The sequence below is a fragment of the Pelophylax lessonae genome (genome assembly GCF_965119305.1).
Source record: "Pelophylax lessonae genome assembly, chromosome: 9".
In the NCBI taxonomy this organism is placed as follows: domain Eukaryota; kingdom Metazoa; phylum Chordata; class Amphibia; order Anura; family Ranidae; genus Pelophylax; species Pelophylax lessonae.
The window spans coordinates 180,187,439-180,202,230 of NC_138776.1; the positions used below are offsets into that span (position 1 = coordinate 180,187,439).

The 14,792-nt window shown below is 39.8% G+C and overlaps 1 protein-coding gene across 17 annotated transcripts in view; it reads right to left on the minus strand.

Annotated features, from left to right (window-relative positions):
• The window catches only part of KCNMA1 (potassium calcium-activated channel subfamily M alpha 1), a gene marked incomplete at its 3' end in the record, with an annotated part of 993,244 nt that overhangs the window by 157,844 nt on the left and 820,608 nt on the right, over positions 1–14,792 (minus strand). For 13 of the 17 annotated variants that reach the window (XM_082268091.1, XM_082268088.1, XM_082268098.1 and 10 more), the window contains one exon: positions 5,581–5,671. In XM_082268091.1, the coding sequence (XP_082124217.1) occupies positions 5,581–5,671 (91 nt within the window). Of the gene's footprint in view, positions 1–5,580; positions 5,723–9,794; positions 10,083–14,792 lie in introns of all 17 variants that reach the window. The other 4 variants (XM_082268089.1, XM_082268100.1, XM_082268099.1 and 1 more) reach the window with 2 other exon arrangements.

A 14,792-nucleotide genomic window follows, 5' to 3' on the forward strand; every position in this document is an offset into this window, starting at 1 on the left:
GATACTCAACTAACTCAAAGGAAGGCCAGTTTTATAGCATCTCTAATCCGCAAAACAGTTTTCAGCTGTTCTAACATAATTGCACAAGGGTTTTGTAATCATCAATTAGCCTTTTAACATGCTTAGCTAACACAATGTACCATTAGAACACAGAAGTGATGGTTGCTGGAAATGGGCCTCTGTACACCTATGTAGATAATTCATTAAAAATCAGCCGTTTCCAGCTAGAATAGTCATTTACCACATTAACAATGTCTAGACTGTATTTCTGATTAATTTAATGTTATCTTCATTGAAAAAAAAAAAAAAACAGTGCTTTTCTTTCAAAAACAAGAACATTTCTAAGTGACCATAAAACTTTTGAACGGTAGTGTATATATAATATTTTCGTATTTTGCAGTACCATCTGCAGATTGAAGGCTTTGTTTGTGAGTGAAGCTTCAATGTACTAATAGCTGATGGGTTCCTGGTCCTTAGGGGATACCAGGGCTGCCATTTGCAAGTCAGAGAGCATTGTCTGTTAGCTGTTATTGGGAGGAAATAGATTAACGTACCAATCTGCATTGTGCAGGGGAACATTAATGTACAAGTTTGTAGCAGAAAAGGGTTAAAGTAATCACAATGACAGATGGACACTGCAATCTTCCCCCATTCCTCTCTGCAGAACTGTTCCTACAACTAAGCAATTTCTGAAGCTTTCATACAGTTGCTTCAAGAATGTTAGCTCTCACCAAGATAGCAGCACTAACATTTAATTTTGTGAAGTAGGGCTTGGGGCACAGAAAAGCCATGTAGGCATTAGGACTATGGTAATATTGGCGAAAAGATATGAAAAATCTTCATAAAGCACTGTTAATCAGTGACATAACTGGACTCAGAAATGGACTCATAAAATAATTTTCCTAGTGCTTTGAGGAATAGAGAATTCAGAGAAAATCGGGTTACACTGCTGCCTACAGGAGGACTTGGGCACTGGCAAACACAAAAACAGTGTCTAGTCTGTTATAACCCCACCCAATCCCAACATGCATACGTTTTGTAAGAAGCAGTACTAAGAGCAAAACCATAAACATTCAATTTCCTTTCTTATTTATTGGGGGAACACAGAAATCAAACATAACTGGGATGTCCAAAAGAAGTTTAACTGAAGGGTGAGCAGCACAGCAAACAAAATGACAAGGATGGTGGATTCCATGCGGAAAACTTTGGAACTAAAGGAAGACAGTCAGGGATTTTAAATGTATGATATAGTGTATGCCCCCTTTTAAATTGGGAATTGTGAAAACATTGGAATAACATATGTGAAATCTTAACTATCTTAACTATGAAAAAAACACTTGATCCAAAACATCTGCAAGGGGTGCAAGGAGGCCTGCTAATGTTTGCATTTTTCTTTTCATTTATTTGAGATCCCTGAACAATGGTGCATCCTCTACTGCAATCAATAGTGCTTTAGGATGGAATCAAGTGTGGGAATGGCCAACTTTTTAGTAATGGGCTCTTAAATTGGGTATTGAACTGTGGAAAATTTGGGAACGGTGAACAGTTTATCAGGGGTTTCACAGTCTCCATACAGGATGTCTAGAAGTAGACAATGTATCAAAGGTTTTAATAGGGTTTAAAGCTTCATATACACTATACAACTTTTGTTGTTCGATTTCCTTTAGATTTACATTCAACTATATAGTGTAAGAGCCTGCCTGATTGCATACAAATTGAATAAATATAGGTTTGACCTCATTTTATATGAGTTTGATAAATCTAAAAGAAAAAAAATCTAAAGAAAAGTGTATAGTGTGTATCTAGCTTTAGGTTCTCAAAAGGATCCTTGACAGGTAGCAGCATTAATAGATCCTCTTTCATTTTTAAGTTAGCATGCACCTCATCAATAAGAGCCATAATGTTCTTTCTCCGCTTAGGACTTATGGCAGCAGGCAGGTCAGGTGATGATCCTTAGGGCGAAGACACTGAGGTACCCTTATGGCTTTTGCGATCACAGTCAGTAATCAAATTTGCAATTTTGACCATAAGGTCCTGCATAGCTGCTGTGATATTCTCCCATGTTAAAACTGAGGAGGGGCCGAATCTAATAGAATTAATGAACACTCTGAGAAATGTAGGGATTCAATAGGGGCATCATTCCAGGCTGTTGTAGTCATGCCTTTGAGAAAAAGCACTGCAAGCCACCCAGGATCTGTTAGTGAATCCTAAATTGGAGAGGCCTAGTACAGTGGGACTGCCCCTCTTGAGTTTGCGATTTGATATGTTGCACTGCAAGCAGGGACAAAATTCAGAATTCATGGTAAAACCTTAGGTACTCACAAACCAGCTGCTGGAAGCTGGAGTTGACTAGGCCATGGAAGGCAGTAACAAGGATGAACATTGTGTCTCTCGCAAAAAAACAGAAGTGGTGGGAAGGTTGCTCTCGTACTTTGAATGGCAGGCACTAGAGCACTTCACCTAATGATACAGCACCAATTTCCTCATCATTTTAACTCTTTTCATAAAACATAGAAAAATAGGAATAAAGTAGCTCACAATATTAAGCCTAAATGGCCTACTCAAAAGCGTGAATCCAGGGTCTGGGTCACACCGGAGGCAGGGCAATGGTTATGGACCTGGAAAGCACTCCACAACTAACAAAGGTCTAGAAAGGGTAACAATATGGCTGAAAAGCACATTCGGCAGGTTCAAACATCTTCCAGTCCAGCAAGGTCTAGGTACAGCCTTCAAAGCAATTGTTGAGGATACACAGATCCAAATAGCTGGATAATAAGATCAGCTCAAGAAGCTTGTGAATTACTAATTAAATCTTGAAAAATGGCTAGCAAAAATGTTTTAATTTTTCTTAGTAGATAAAAGAAAAAGCTGCTAAGAAAGTGATTGCCATGATCAGCTACTCTCCAAGCTACTGAGTACATTCTGCTCTGCGTACAAACTATACTGTAGACTTGCATTGTGGTGAGGAAGAAGAGCAGTTTTTAAACCACACTGTTTGAATATGTTTAGCAACAGGAACGCAGTAAATGTTGAGGTTACAATTAACTGCCTTCTCTTACTTAAGTATATGCAACAAAGACAAAAATAATAGGTATCTGTGGTAGTAGGTGTTTTGAAACAGATTAGCTAATTGACATCTAGCCTGCTCATAAAAAGACAGATCTTTTGAGTATGGCTAATATGCTGGAAAACCCATGTTTGTCATATCAAGTAGCCCTGACACTCTATTCTACCTATAATTTGGTTTGAATACCTGCATAGTAAATGCGGAGGACCCTGAGAATTCCTGATGTGAGAAAGTGTGTTCAAGCCTCTCTTCCCAGAGCCGTAATGTTCAGAGGCAGAAGTTCAGGTAAGACGTAGCACAGTGTAACGTGATGAGATCATTATGTCACACACCCTTTTAACATCAGATATACTTTGTTATGCTTCTCTTAGTAATTCTACCTATAACTTACTATTCAGGTTCAAATGGTATAAAAAATGAATCTTTAACAGTAGCTGATAATTCTTTTACATACTGGAGAGTGGTTTAAAAAAGCTAGATAGAACAGATAATTACTTATCAACTAAATAAATATGCAATGCCTAATTTGTGAAATCTGTAAGGGAAAAATGAATCTATCGTCTACAGCAATAAGCTAGACATAAGTTTTGCAGTAGTCAGATCAGTTAAGAGAAGATCTGTGATTGGTTTATATAGTTTACTGCAATTGGCACAGGATGATAGGCATTGTACTTTACATTATGAAACAAAACAGGGTTAGGCCGGCCATACATGGTTCAAATCCTAGGTGGTTTAGCAGGAACCGGCCAAGATTCAAACCACTAATGGGTAGAATAAATGTATCAAGTTGATCAATCAACTTGGGTACAACCAGTCTGCCAGATTCTCTTACAATTATCACTAGCGGCTGCTATAGCTGCTAGCGACAATCACTGTCTTCTCCCAGCAGGGACAGCTTCCCCTGTAGTCGCAGGAGAGAAATTTACATTGTGTATGGCTAGCCTAAATGGTGCTTCACTTCCACAGTTCACATTTGAGAAAAACTAAAACAATTACAAATACATTATCTTTGTTTTTCCCATTTTTTGTCTTCATAAATTGGGGCCAAGAAGCTTGATTTATACAACAAGGTTTAGAAGGTTATCTGGTTGTGTTCTAGGACTGTTCACTGATATGTTTACATAATTTTGGACATACACATTTGAACTTTAAACATCCTTTACATCTACCAACAAAGATATTGTGTTAGAACTTTTCAGGATACAACTGTTGTTGAATCTAAAAAAGGAGATTGCATGGAATCTGTGCAACAAGACTTTAGCACGTCTGGCCAGTTAAAGACACCACTCTACTGGTAGTCTTATGATAGGAGTGCACATTTGTTTTCAAGTAGAAATTTCTGGATTCATTATTTTACACTCCAGTTGATATTATACATATGGCAGATCTTCCTCGTCCATTGCTTTTTGAAAGACCTGGTATCATATAAGGGGATTCCAAAAAATGTTCTTGCTCTGAATGTTAGGAAATTAGACTATGGTATGATTTCTAAAATGTTACATATCATGTTGGTGTTTGATTACATTTACCCACTTTGAAGTTAGAGCGCTTGACACTTTTCCTTGCTTCCCCTCCCACATACCTTTTTCTGTTCTGTCCTCCCGATTTATTTTTCCTGACCTCTTCTGTCACCTAATCTTTATCTCCAATTTTTCAGTCAGTCATTCTCTCTTCTCCACTTTTATTTAACTAGAAAATGCCTCCTGGGATTACACCTCTAGCTGATCTCACTAAATCCCTTAATAGGTTGGCTGTCTTAGCTAAACCCAGGGCACCTTTTTAGAATGCTGGTGGGAGAGCTAAAGTCACCATCTAATTTGTCAGGCCTTTCTCATCTGAAATTCCTGCCAATATATTTTGTATTTTATGTGCAGTCTCCATTTCACGTTAATATGGCTCAAGCTAAACATGTATTGTCATTTTGTGGTGCATTTCCTTTGGAAAACAAAGAACACAGCCTATCCACTCAGGCTAGCAAAACACCCTATAGGCTCAAGCCAGTGTTTTTGGGACCCCTCTTTGTGATTGCAGCTAATTATTCCGAAACACACCCACTACATGCTGCCTGCTGCCTATACATAATGGAAAGCCTTATTTACATTTCTGTACTGTGAGGAGCATAAAATGAATAAGACACTTGTGCACAGAACCTACAGGAGGCAATATCCAGCCCTGTTCTTCTCCCAAGACTTGCCAAAAGCTCCCATTAATCTTGTGTTTTACATAGAAAACAATAATTATCACGACTTATTTAACTTCACACGTTCCTTGATTGATATTTGCTTCATCATTTACTTAAATTATCCAGTTGTAAGCTTTACAGTGTATACAATTCGTATGTGTGAATGTATTTATTAATTCAGTACAAAACCCATTTTCAATATTGGCAAAGACATCCTTTGCAAAATATTAGGTGTTAATGGCATAAATCAAAGTGCTTTGGCCATCACATGAAAACTATCAGTGTGTTAGAGATAGTTGTGGACCTAAAAATGTCAGTGTTGCCCTCTTACCTCACATTTGGAGAGGAATTTGGAGAGTGTCGCATTCCTCCATTTCGCTGCTTTTTCTTAGGTGACAATGCCGATGGCTGCTCATCTTCAACTGCAAACACAGGCAAAGCAGGCAAAGTGGTCAGGCAGGGGGGATTGGTTACTGTAGACAGAAAACAACAAGAAACTAACAGAAAAAGAACAGAGATGAAGGGATTACACACAAAACAGAACAAGCCAATCACTCACAGTTCTATCACAACTAGACTAAAGTGAGTAGGACAGGAGCTATTAGTTTATCATAGAATCAGATTAGAATGTGAAACGGAAAGAGGATCAGTCTAAGAAACCACATGTGCTGTTGTAACAGATTGTCGGTTACAATTCATGCACTAAAGTGTTATTTGTTTTCCGATCATAAGTAAAAGTGAAAATGTATCTACATGGACTGCAATACTTCCCTTTAAAAAAATAAAAATAAAATCTAAAATCAATTAACCCTAATAAACTATTTTAGTTGAGCACTGCACAGTACTACCAATTATTTGATGTACCGAGAGGATGCACAACCACCTGGTAAGTTCATTACACATTTTGTGAAATGGACTGAAAAACATTATTTCATCTTGAAGTTTAAACGTGTATATATATATATATATTTACAAACCTATAATATACTCAATATAATATTTAAAAGCAAAATACAGATTTCAAATGACATTGTATAGTATAGGCAAACTACTGATGACTATCATTGCTTTCCTGAATAATGCCAGCTATACATGGCAGTCAAACTTGGGTTCTATTGCCACGGTTTCTTATTCTATGTTAAGGAATGTTCCGCTGACATGCACAATTTAACTGCCCAAGTTTTCATGTTCATGTCCATGGCGGGAAAGGGGCCAGGAAACTCCACCGCTGCCTAATTCTCAGACTCTCCGGAATAAAGTGAAAGTCCTCTGATCCCTAAATAACACATACTTCAGATTGTATAGGTTTACGCCATTTTGTTTCAGTTTCCTTCTACAGAAAAGTTAAAACTATATGATATGTGTTTTTTCACCCCCCATTAACCATTGTGCAATGTCAGCCTCCAATCTATCCTGGGAAGACTCCAACTTGATCTCCAATTACCTCCTCCCCTAATGTATTTCTAGATTTGTACTGTTAGCTGTTTGTTCTATTAATTAAACCCTCAAGGGGTCTGAAATATATTGGATTAGCATAGACTTGATTTCCAGGGCTCTGCTGAACAATTTAAAGCACTGTTAACCTGTTAATGGCCCACTTTTTACAGAAGGTGGATGCTATTTAACAAAACAATCAAGCCCAGCAGTAAGCAACAAATGATTAATACTATCTGCAGGATAACTGTTTCATGCATCAGAACTGTTATCTCTCTGTACAACTAACAACAATTATGTCAGCACTGAATTTTAAAATCACTGTCTCAGTTTTTGTTAACCTTTTTATTGCTGCCTGTCATGTGTTTTAATGTGAACAATCAATCACCCTGCCTAATTTTCCTGCTTCAGCCTGCTGTCAGCTAAGAATGGATCAAAGGAGTGCAGAATGAACTGCACTCCTGTGATCTAGAAGAGAAGTATAGCCGAAATAGCTTTGGCTATACTTCTCCTTTAACCTGACCCCCAAACTTAACAACTTTTCTTCCTTAACTTTAACCCATCAAATTAACAATTAACTAACCCTCTAGCACCTAAAGGCATTGGACTCTTATAAATGTTTACATTGTTTTGACTAGATACTTGCACATGGTACTGATTTCTGAACACCTACATTTCTGGCAGAAAATAAACATGAAGAAGGGCTGTATAGCACTTGTGCGTTTGTGCGCATAAAAATATTGACCAGCAAAGCAGATTTTTGTATTCTCCGTATCTATTCGCAGCACAAATTTACGCGCCTGTGTGTACATTAAAATCAATGGGCCGCATTTAGTTAAAAAAAAAAATGCCTGAATGCCTAAAAACTTGGAATTTTGAGGTGTTCGTGTGCAAGAGGATTTAGTGTTATTATATTCCCTGTGCAGTTTGCCTACTTTAACTTATAATGATGATCTCATGTGTTGTGGCTGAAATTGCTAGTGTCATGGCTGTTTGATTCCCCTATGTCCATGTACTGCTAGATGGTCTCTATGTGGCAAGGGAGCAAGACATCTTCCTGTTCCAGGTCACACAGCTTCCAGTGCATGCCTTGCCATCCCCAAGTTGCATGTGTTGCATCACAAATGTGGCAGTGCTAATGTGATTAAACATATCTCCTAGCTGCATGAGTGAGCTCTCTGTTTATCTGTAAATGCTCTGCCTGCTTTTGTGAGATCTATTCTACAAAGATCTTAGCTGTGCTGTATTAAGAAAACCAAGGATTGTGGGATATATAGTTTCTTCACAGGAAGTGTCAGGTCTCACACTACAGAGGCCATGCAGGAACCTATGCTACATGCCTCATGTTTTAACAAACTGAAATGACTGACACACGAATGTGATGGTTTTTTCTACTATAGCCCATTCTTACAGGGCAACAAATGACACCATAAAACTACATGATCAATGCAAATCTTACGCAGGTAAAAAAACGAGAGGCAGGTAAAAATGTTTACCATGCCATGTAACCCTTAAAGTTAACCCCTAATTCCTAACCTAGGCACGCAACTTGATTCAAAGACTAAACCCTTTCCCACTCCTAACATTACCCCTAACCATAATAATCCTAAACATAACTGAAAGTATCAAAGCTAAAACCTCAAAGTCCCATATCCGCTCTATGTTTGAATCAAACATAAATGATTTATGCAATAGTTCTGACAATAAGGATTTTACTTTCATCACTTTCCTACTCTTCAAGCTGAATAGAAAGAAATCTGCCACTATTCTGCCCAATAAGCACATTCCATCTGTGGACTGCAGCCTAAGTTATAACAACTGCAACTACTATACACCCTCAAGATTGGCTTTCCACTAGAACAGGCTAAGGCATATGTCTTATCCTGCTTGTTCATTTATCTTCACACCTCCTGAAATTCACAGCTGGCCTGTCTAACACCTTACTTTTTAGCATGATTTCACTTTCATTTATACTGAGTTTGTTCGTTATTATGTAGCTCATATTGACTGTAAAATACTATCTGCAGTTTTCCTAAACAGAACAATTGATTATCAACAATATAATAAAATAATAGGTGTGGTTAAAAAAAATGAATTAAGGTTGTTAGTTTCAACAACTTAAAAACCCACACATTGTGAGTAGTGTGATAGAAGTTACACTCCTCTGGAAATGACTCCATTTCTTTGTGGCATTTGTGGGAAAGATATAGCTAGATTCTCTGCATTCCTGTTAAGAATGAATCCATCTATAGACTGAAATCCGTGAATAAAAAAAAAAAAAACAACTGTCACTTTTAAAAAAAATGTAGGACCAATGTCTGCGTGCTATGAGCTTCTGTCAATGGCATCAGTTTTGCCTCATTTCCACTGAGTGGTATGGTTGGTTCAGTACGGTTCGGAACGGTACACCTTGATAAGGCTTGCATTTGCACCGCCAACAGTACCTCAGCTCAACACTACCTCAACAGTGTAGCTCCACCCTGTTGGTACGATACTAATGTGCTTGGTACCCCAACAAAGGGGTCCCAAAAAGTGGTACGGTACAGTTCAGATTTAGGGTACCATTCACACCTTTTGACAATGGAAACCGCAAAAAATTGCATACCATACCGAACTGTACCGCTCAGTGGAAACGAGGCATTTGACATCAGTTTAAGATGCTTCTGAGGTCATTATCAAATTATGGACAGGTGCATTTGACCTTCTTCAAGTCGGTTAAGCATTCCCACATACTTCTATGAGCATGCGAACAAAAGCCCAGAGACACAAGCCCGTACAATTTACTCGGTTCAGCCTTAGGCTTTGGGAAAAATACATTTTTTGGTGTCGACAGACTTCATAAAAATAAGATATAAATACCATATTTGTATGGTTTCTTATAAAAAAAGACAATCTACCGAGAATGTAAACATGTTTTGTCTGAAATTGGAAACTACAACATGAGTTAAAATTGTTTATTCTTTCATTAAAACGGTCAAGCAAAAATCCTACATATATTTTAAAAGGAGTGTTATATCAGCATGTGGGCATCTCTACTTATAATGCCACATATAAAGGATGTCATTTCAATAGGAGTTTTGTTATTTATCACTGCAAGCTTGAACTACCTACATAGATCTTGGTTGAAAACAGGTTGCTTAGGGTGGTAACGGTATTTGCCTGGCAGGCTGAGAGCCCGCTGCAACCCAAGGTTGGAAATTTTTCCTGAGTCAGAGGAGTTCAGTAATTGCAGGTGCAGTAGAGAGGGGTCACAAGGTAAAAATAGGCTTCCTTTGCGGTTGTTAACAAGAGGAACAGGCTCTTGGGGCTCAGGGCTGAGTTTAGGTACAGAATTAGAAGTGACACTCTGGGGAAGAAAGGACAGTCTGTGGACACTTAATCTAGCTTCTTTCTTTGTGGCTGAAGAAGGGGAGAAACAAAAAAGTGAACAATTAGCAACCTAATAGGAAACAGGGAGGGGCTGTGGAATAAAAAACTTCTAGAAGTGAAGAAAAAACGAATTAGCACGGTCTCCGAATGTAAAAGCTTAATAAAATACAACTCAAGACATAAATCAACAGGGAAATCAAACAAAACCATGGAATCTGAAACATCTGATTTGTCCATGTACATACTTTGGTTCTGTTGCCCAAAAAGCAGCCTAGTCCCTCATTCTCAGCAGTAGGCTGCAAATCTACCACATTACACCTTAATACCAAAAGCCAATGCTGCATGAAGGATTGTCCAATCACATGACCACTGTGATTGGTGGTCACGTGATCAGGAGCTGCTCCCGCCAACTACTACATAAGCAGAGACTGAATGCGGTCTTTGACAGTTCAGTCACTGTACTGGGAGCGTGCAGGGAGTAAATTCTCAGTACAAAAAGCTCTGCCGCCCACCCTCTTTGCTGCTGCACATATGCATTATGTGGGCAGCAAGAGGTTAACAGGACTGTTCTCTCAAATGGTCAGAAGTCCCCCTGGGGCGCACACACACCTCTGGTTGAGAGACTAGGTTTTGTAGGTCTAGTTTGACCTACAATTTACAGTTATCAAATTATACATTTACCAGGTTTGCCTTTAACTAAGTCCATAGTATTATAACATTGGCATTTATTTAATAAAAGTAGAATACCTAATTAAGTGTCCAAGTAGTGTTCAATACTACCTGTGCAGTAGTATTCTACCGCAAACAATATATTAAAATTTAGCATAACCATTCCTTATTTTAAAATAAAGCTCTCTCAAAAGGTATATTGGTAATTGATTTTTTCCAAAATCACTTGTGGGGAAAACTGGATTATCTAACTAAAAGCAGAGCCAGTGGTAGACTATTTTGCACCCTAGGCAAGACCAGCTACTTGTCCCCCCCAAAAAAACTCACATTTCCCCCCTTCCGGCACATAATGCCCCCCCCTTTAACCCTACACTCCCCTTCCTGTATACACCCCCCTTCCTGTACGCACTGCCCTTTTTTTAAGGCTAAACCCCCTTCTTGCATACACTGCCCCTCTTTAATGCTACACCACCTTTAACCTACACCCCCTTCCTACGCACACTGCCCCCCTTTAACGCTACATCCCCTTCCTATACACACTGCCCCCCTTTAATCCCATACCCCCTCCCTGTACACACTGCCCTCCTTTAACCCTACACTCCCCTTATTGTATACACTGCCCCTTTAATCCTACACCTGCTTCCCGTACACTGCCCCCTTTAACCCTACACCCCTCTTCCTGTACATACTGCCCCCTTTAATGCTACACTCCCTTACTATACACACTGCCCCCCTTTAACGATAAACTCCCCTTACTGTACACACTGCATCCCTTCCTGTATATGCTCCCCCCCTTTAAGTCTGCATTCCCCTTCCTGTACACATTGCCCCTCTTTAACCCTACACCACCCTTCTTTTACACAATGCACCCCTTTAACCCTGCTACACTCCCCTTCTTGTACACACTGCCCCCCTTTAACCCTACACTCCCTTTCTGCACAAATTGTCCCCCTTCCTGCACACACTGCCCTGAATAGACTATACCCCCCTGTGAAGTGTGTTGCCCCCTCATTGAACTGACTTGAATTGACCTGAGCTGCCTTGCCAGACACAGCGAGCAGCTCATAGTTGGAGTACCTGGTCTGTCAGTCCCTGCTCAGTCCAGACAACAGTGCTTCCACTATTCCACCTGACAGCAAAGTTTGTCCACCTGCTCCCACAGCCTCCAGTTCTCACACTGCAGGTCCCCACCAGGCGCAGCACATCCTCCAGCTGCCTCCCTGTGCCTGAACTCCATCTTGGCTTGCAGCCCGGGCACTGTCTCCCGTAGCAGACATTCTCTCTCCTTCTCTGGTACAATCTTGCATACCCACCACACTGACATCTCCACCCCAAGCTGCATGCTGGTGGGTGATGACAGGTAGTGATCAGGGCTTTGGACTGACTTCAGCTGCAGCGAGCAGGGATCACCATCATCCTTTGAATGACCTTGTCCAGAGCCGGGATCTCAGCACTTCCGCTGTGTGCAGGTGCACTGGTGTGTGCGGGGGAGAGACGGCGGCTCTAGAGGTGACATCCACCAGGGATAAGGCGGTGATAGGGGAGGAATGTGGCACTGGCCACGGCTGTGCCCTAAGTGGCAGTGCGTCCTAGGCGGCCGTCTAGTTTGCCTATTGGTAGCACCGGCAGTGACTAAAAGCATGGACTTTTCTTACCATAAAAGAAAGACAGAAATATACTGTTCTTCATTCAAAGTTGTTGTAAAGGCACAATGTTTTTACCTTCATGCATTCTATTCAGGAACACAGGTCTCTGTGTTCATTCAATAAATACAACCCTCACATAGTTAGAAAGCACCCCCTAGGGACACATTTAACCCTTTGAAAGCCCCTGGTGTTAAACCCTTCCCGCAAAGTGCCATTAGTACAGTAACAGTGGATATTTTTTAGCACCGATTACTGTAGTATAGTCACTGCCCCCCCCCCTAAAAGTGTCAAAAATGTCAGTTAGGTGTCCGATCTGTCTAACGCAATGTCGCAGTCCCGCTAAGAATCGCTAAAGTAAACAAATAAAATCTTTCCCCTAGCTTGTAGACGCGATCACTTTTGCGCAAACCAGATAATATACACTTAATGGGATTTTTTTTTACCAAAAATATGTAGCAGAATACAAATTGGCCTAAAATTATGAAAAAAATTGATTTTTACATTTTTTTTTGATTCTATGTTTTGCCTTGTTTATCTCACTCTACCAAGAGAACACTGATTAAGCCTACGCTCCCACTGAGGCCGTTTTGAAATCATGCAAGTTAATTTCAAGCCGGCATTTCACTCCGACTTCGAGGGGAGATTTTGAAGACATCTGTGCACAGATGTCTATTGAAAGCGCCTCCCGAAGTGACCAAAAGTAGTACAGAAACTGCTTTTGGGAATTGGCGCTGCAAACTCGGTGACGCACTGATTCGGACGGTGCAATTGGCTCCAATTTGACATGTCAAATCGCATGTCAAATCAGACCAATGTGAACGTGGGCTTAAAGTAACAGACTCCATGCAGTCTCTAATAACATGCAATATCCACAATGCTGCTAAAAAATCGCATGGCCGAGGTTGACTAGGCGTTGTATCACATAAGAGAGCTTCAAAGCAATATTCTTTATTCATGGAAAGAAAGAAGCACTTTTTTTTTTTTTTTACACAAAACAGCACTTTACTTTGATAAGGACACATGTCCTGCTGATTTGTGCGATGTAGAGAATTCAGCAAGAACGTACTAATTCCATGGAGATATCTAATAGGAATAAAGTTGGGAATGCTGCACTGCACATATACAGAGATCACTATTAAGCAAGGAACATATGCAATAGTGTAGATGTATGTCAATGTCTGTCAAAGAATGCATGAACTGAAATGATGTAACATTCTAATGCATTTTGTTATGCACAGCTGTCCCTTCAATTGCAAACTGTACTTGGTTATTTTACCTCTTTAAACGTGTTTGCTTCCACTAGCATTTTATATGTATACTAGCAATGCCAGAGTATCAGAGTTGCATAGGATTCATATACTTCAAGGAACACATTTTTTACAAGGTACTGAGAGGTCTTGGAATTTGTATATAAATTGTATTCAGAAATGCAGCCAACTGCATAAGTCATTATTGAAAGGTCTTTTAAATTGTAACTACAGAGGAGAAAACATTTTAATGATTTCCTCTAGTGGCAAAAGGGTTAACATAGGAACTGCTAAAACCATACAGCTTCAACCTTTGTGCCGTTAGCTCTGAGCCATCCGCAGATGCTTATTGCAGCCGTCAGCTGCCGCATAGACTTAAAACCCAGCACGATAACTTCCAGTCTCATCTGCCCCTTGTCAAACCCAGGAAGTTGGGTTAGGAGGAGACAAAGTGTGGCAGCTTCACTGTGGAACTGGAAGAGCCCAGACGGCCCCTGTCTCTCCGTTTTTGGGCAGATCAAGTGATGGCTCCTTAATGCATTCCTTATCAAAAGGTATTTTTCCCTCTCCCTCCCCTTTCCTTACAATCCCTCATCAGGTCAAGTAAGCCCAGGGGAGGAGATACAGCCTATTCAAGCAGAGCTGATACCAGTGCAAATTATAATAGTATGCTAATGAACAGCATGTCTATCTATATTTATAAACATCATATGCAACCCTACTGCATAAGAATTTATTGGGGTAGAGGCTTTAAATCATTTTAACTCACTTGAATCTGTATAAAAATAATTTGTAAAATTAAAAAAAATAAATAAATAAAAATGATTGCAACGTAAGCCCAGTAACAGGGCAAGTTCCTCTGACACCGAAGCTGAAGATGGCAAAGTGCACCCTTCCTCCTTCCCAAATCTCCAGGCACATCCACACATACTAGTCACTACAGAAAACTGTTGCTGATGCCACTTTTTGGTCCCTGAAAAACTAAATCAGGGTGGGAAAGGGATTGCAAGCTTAGTCAAAGCAGTGGAGTCTATTACTACATTACTTAAAGTGGTATTAGACTCAAAACCAAACGTAATATATTGCAGCTTACCATTCCTTAGATGTGGTGGCTGCATTTGTTTTCTTTTTTTTTTAGGAATTTTTCCCTTGGTTTTCACCTGGTAATCTAAGCAGTA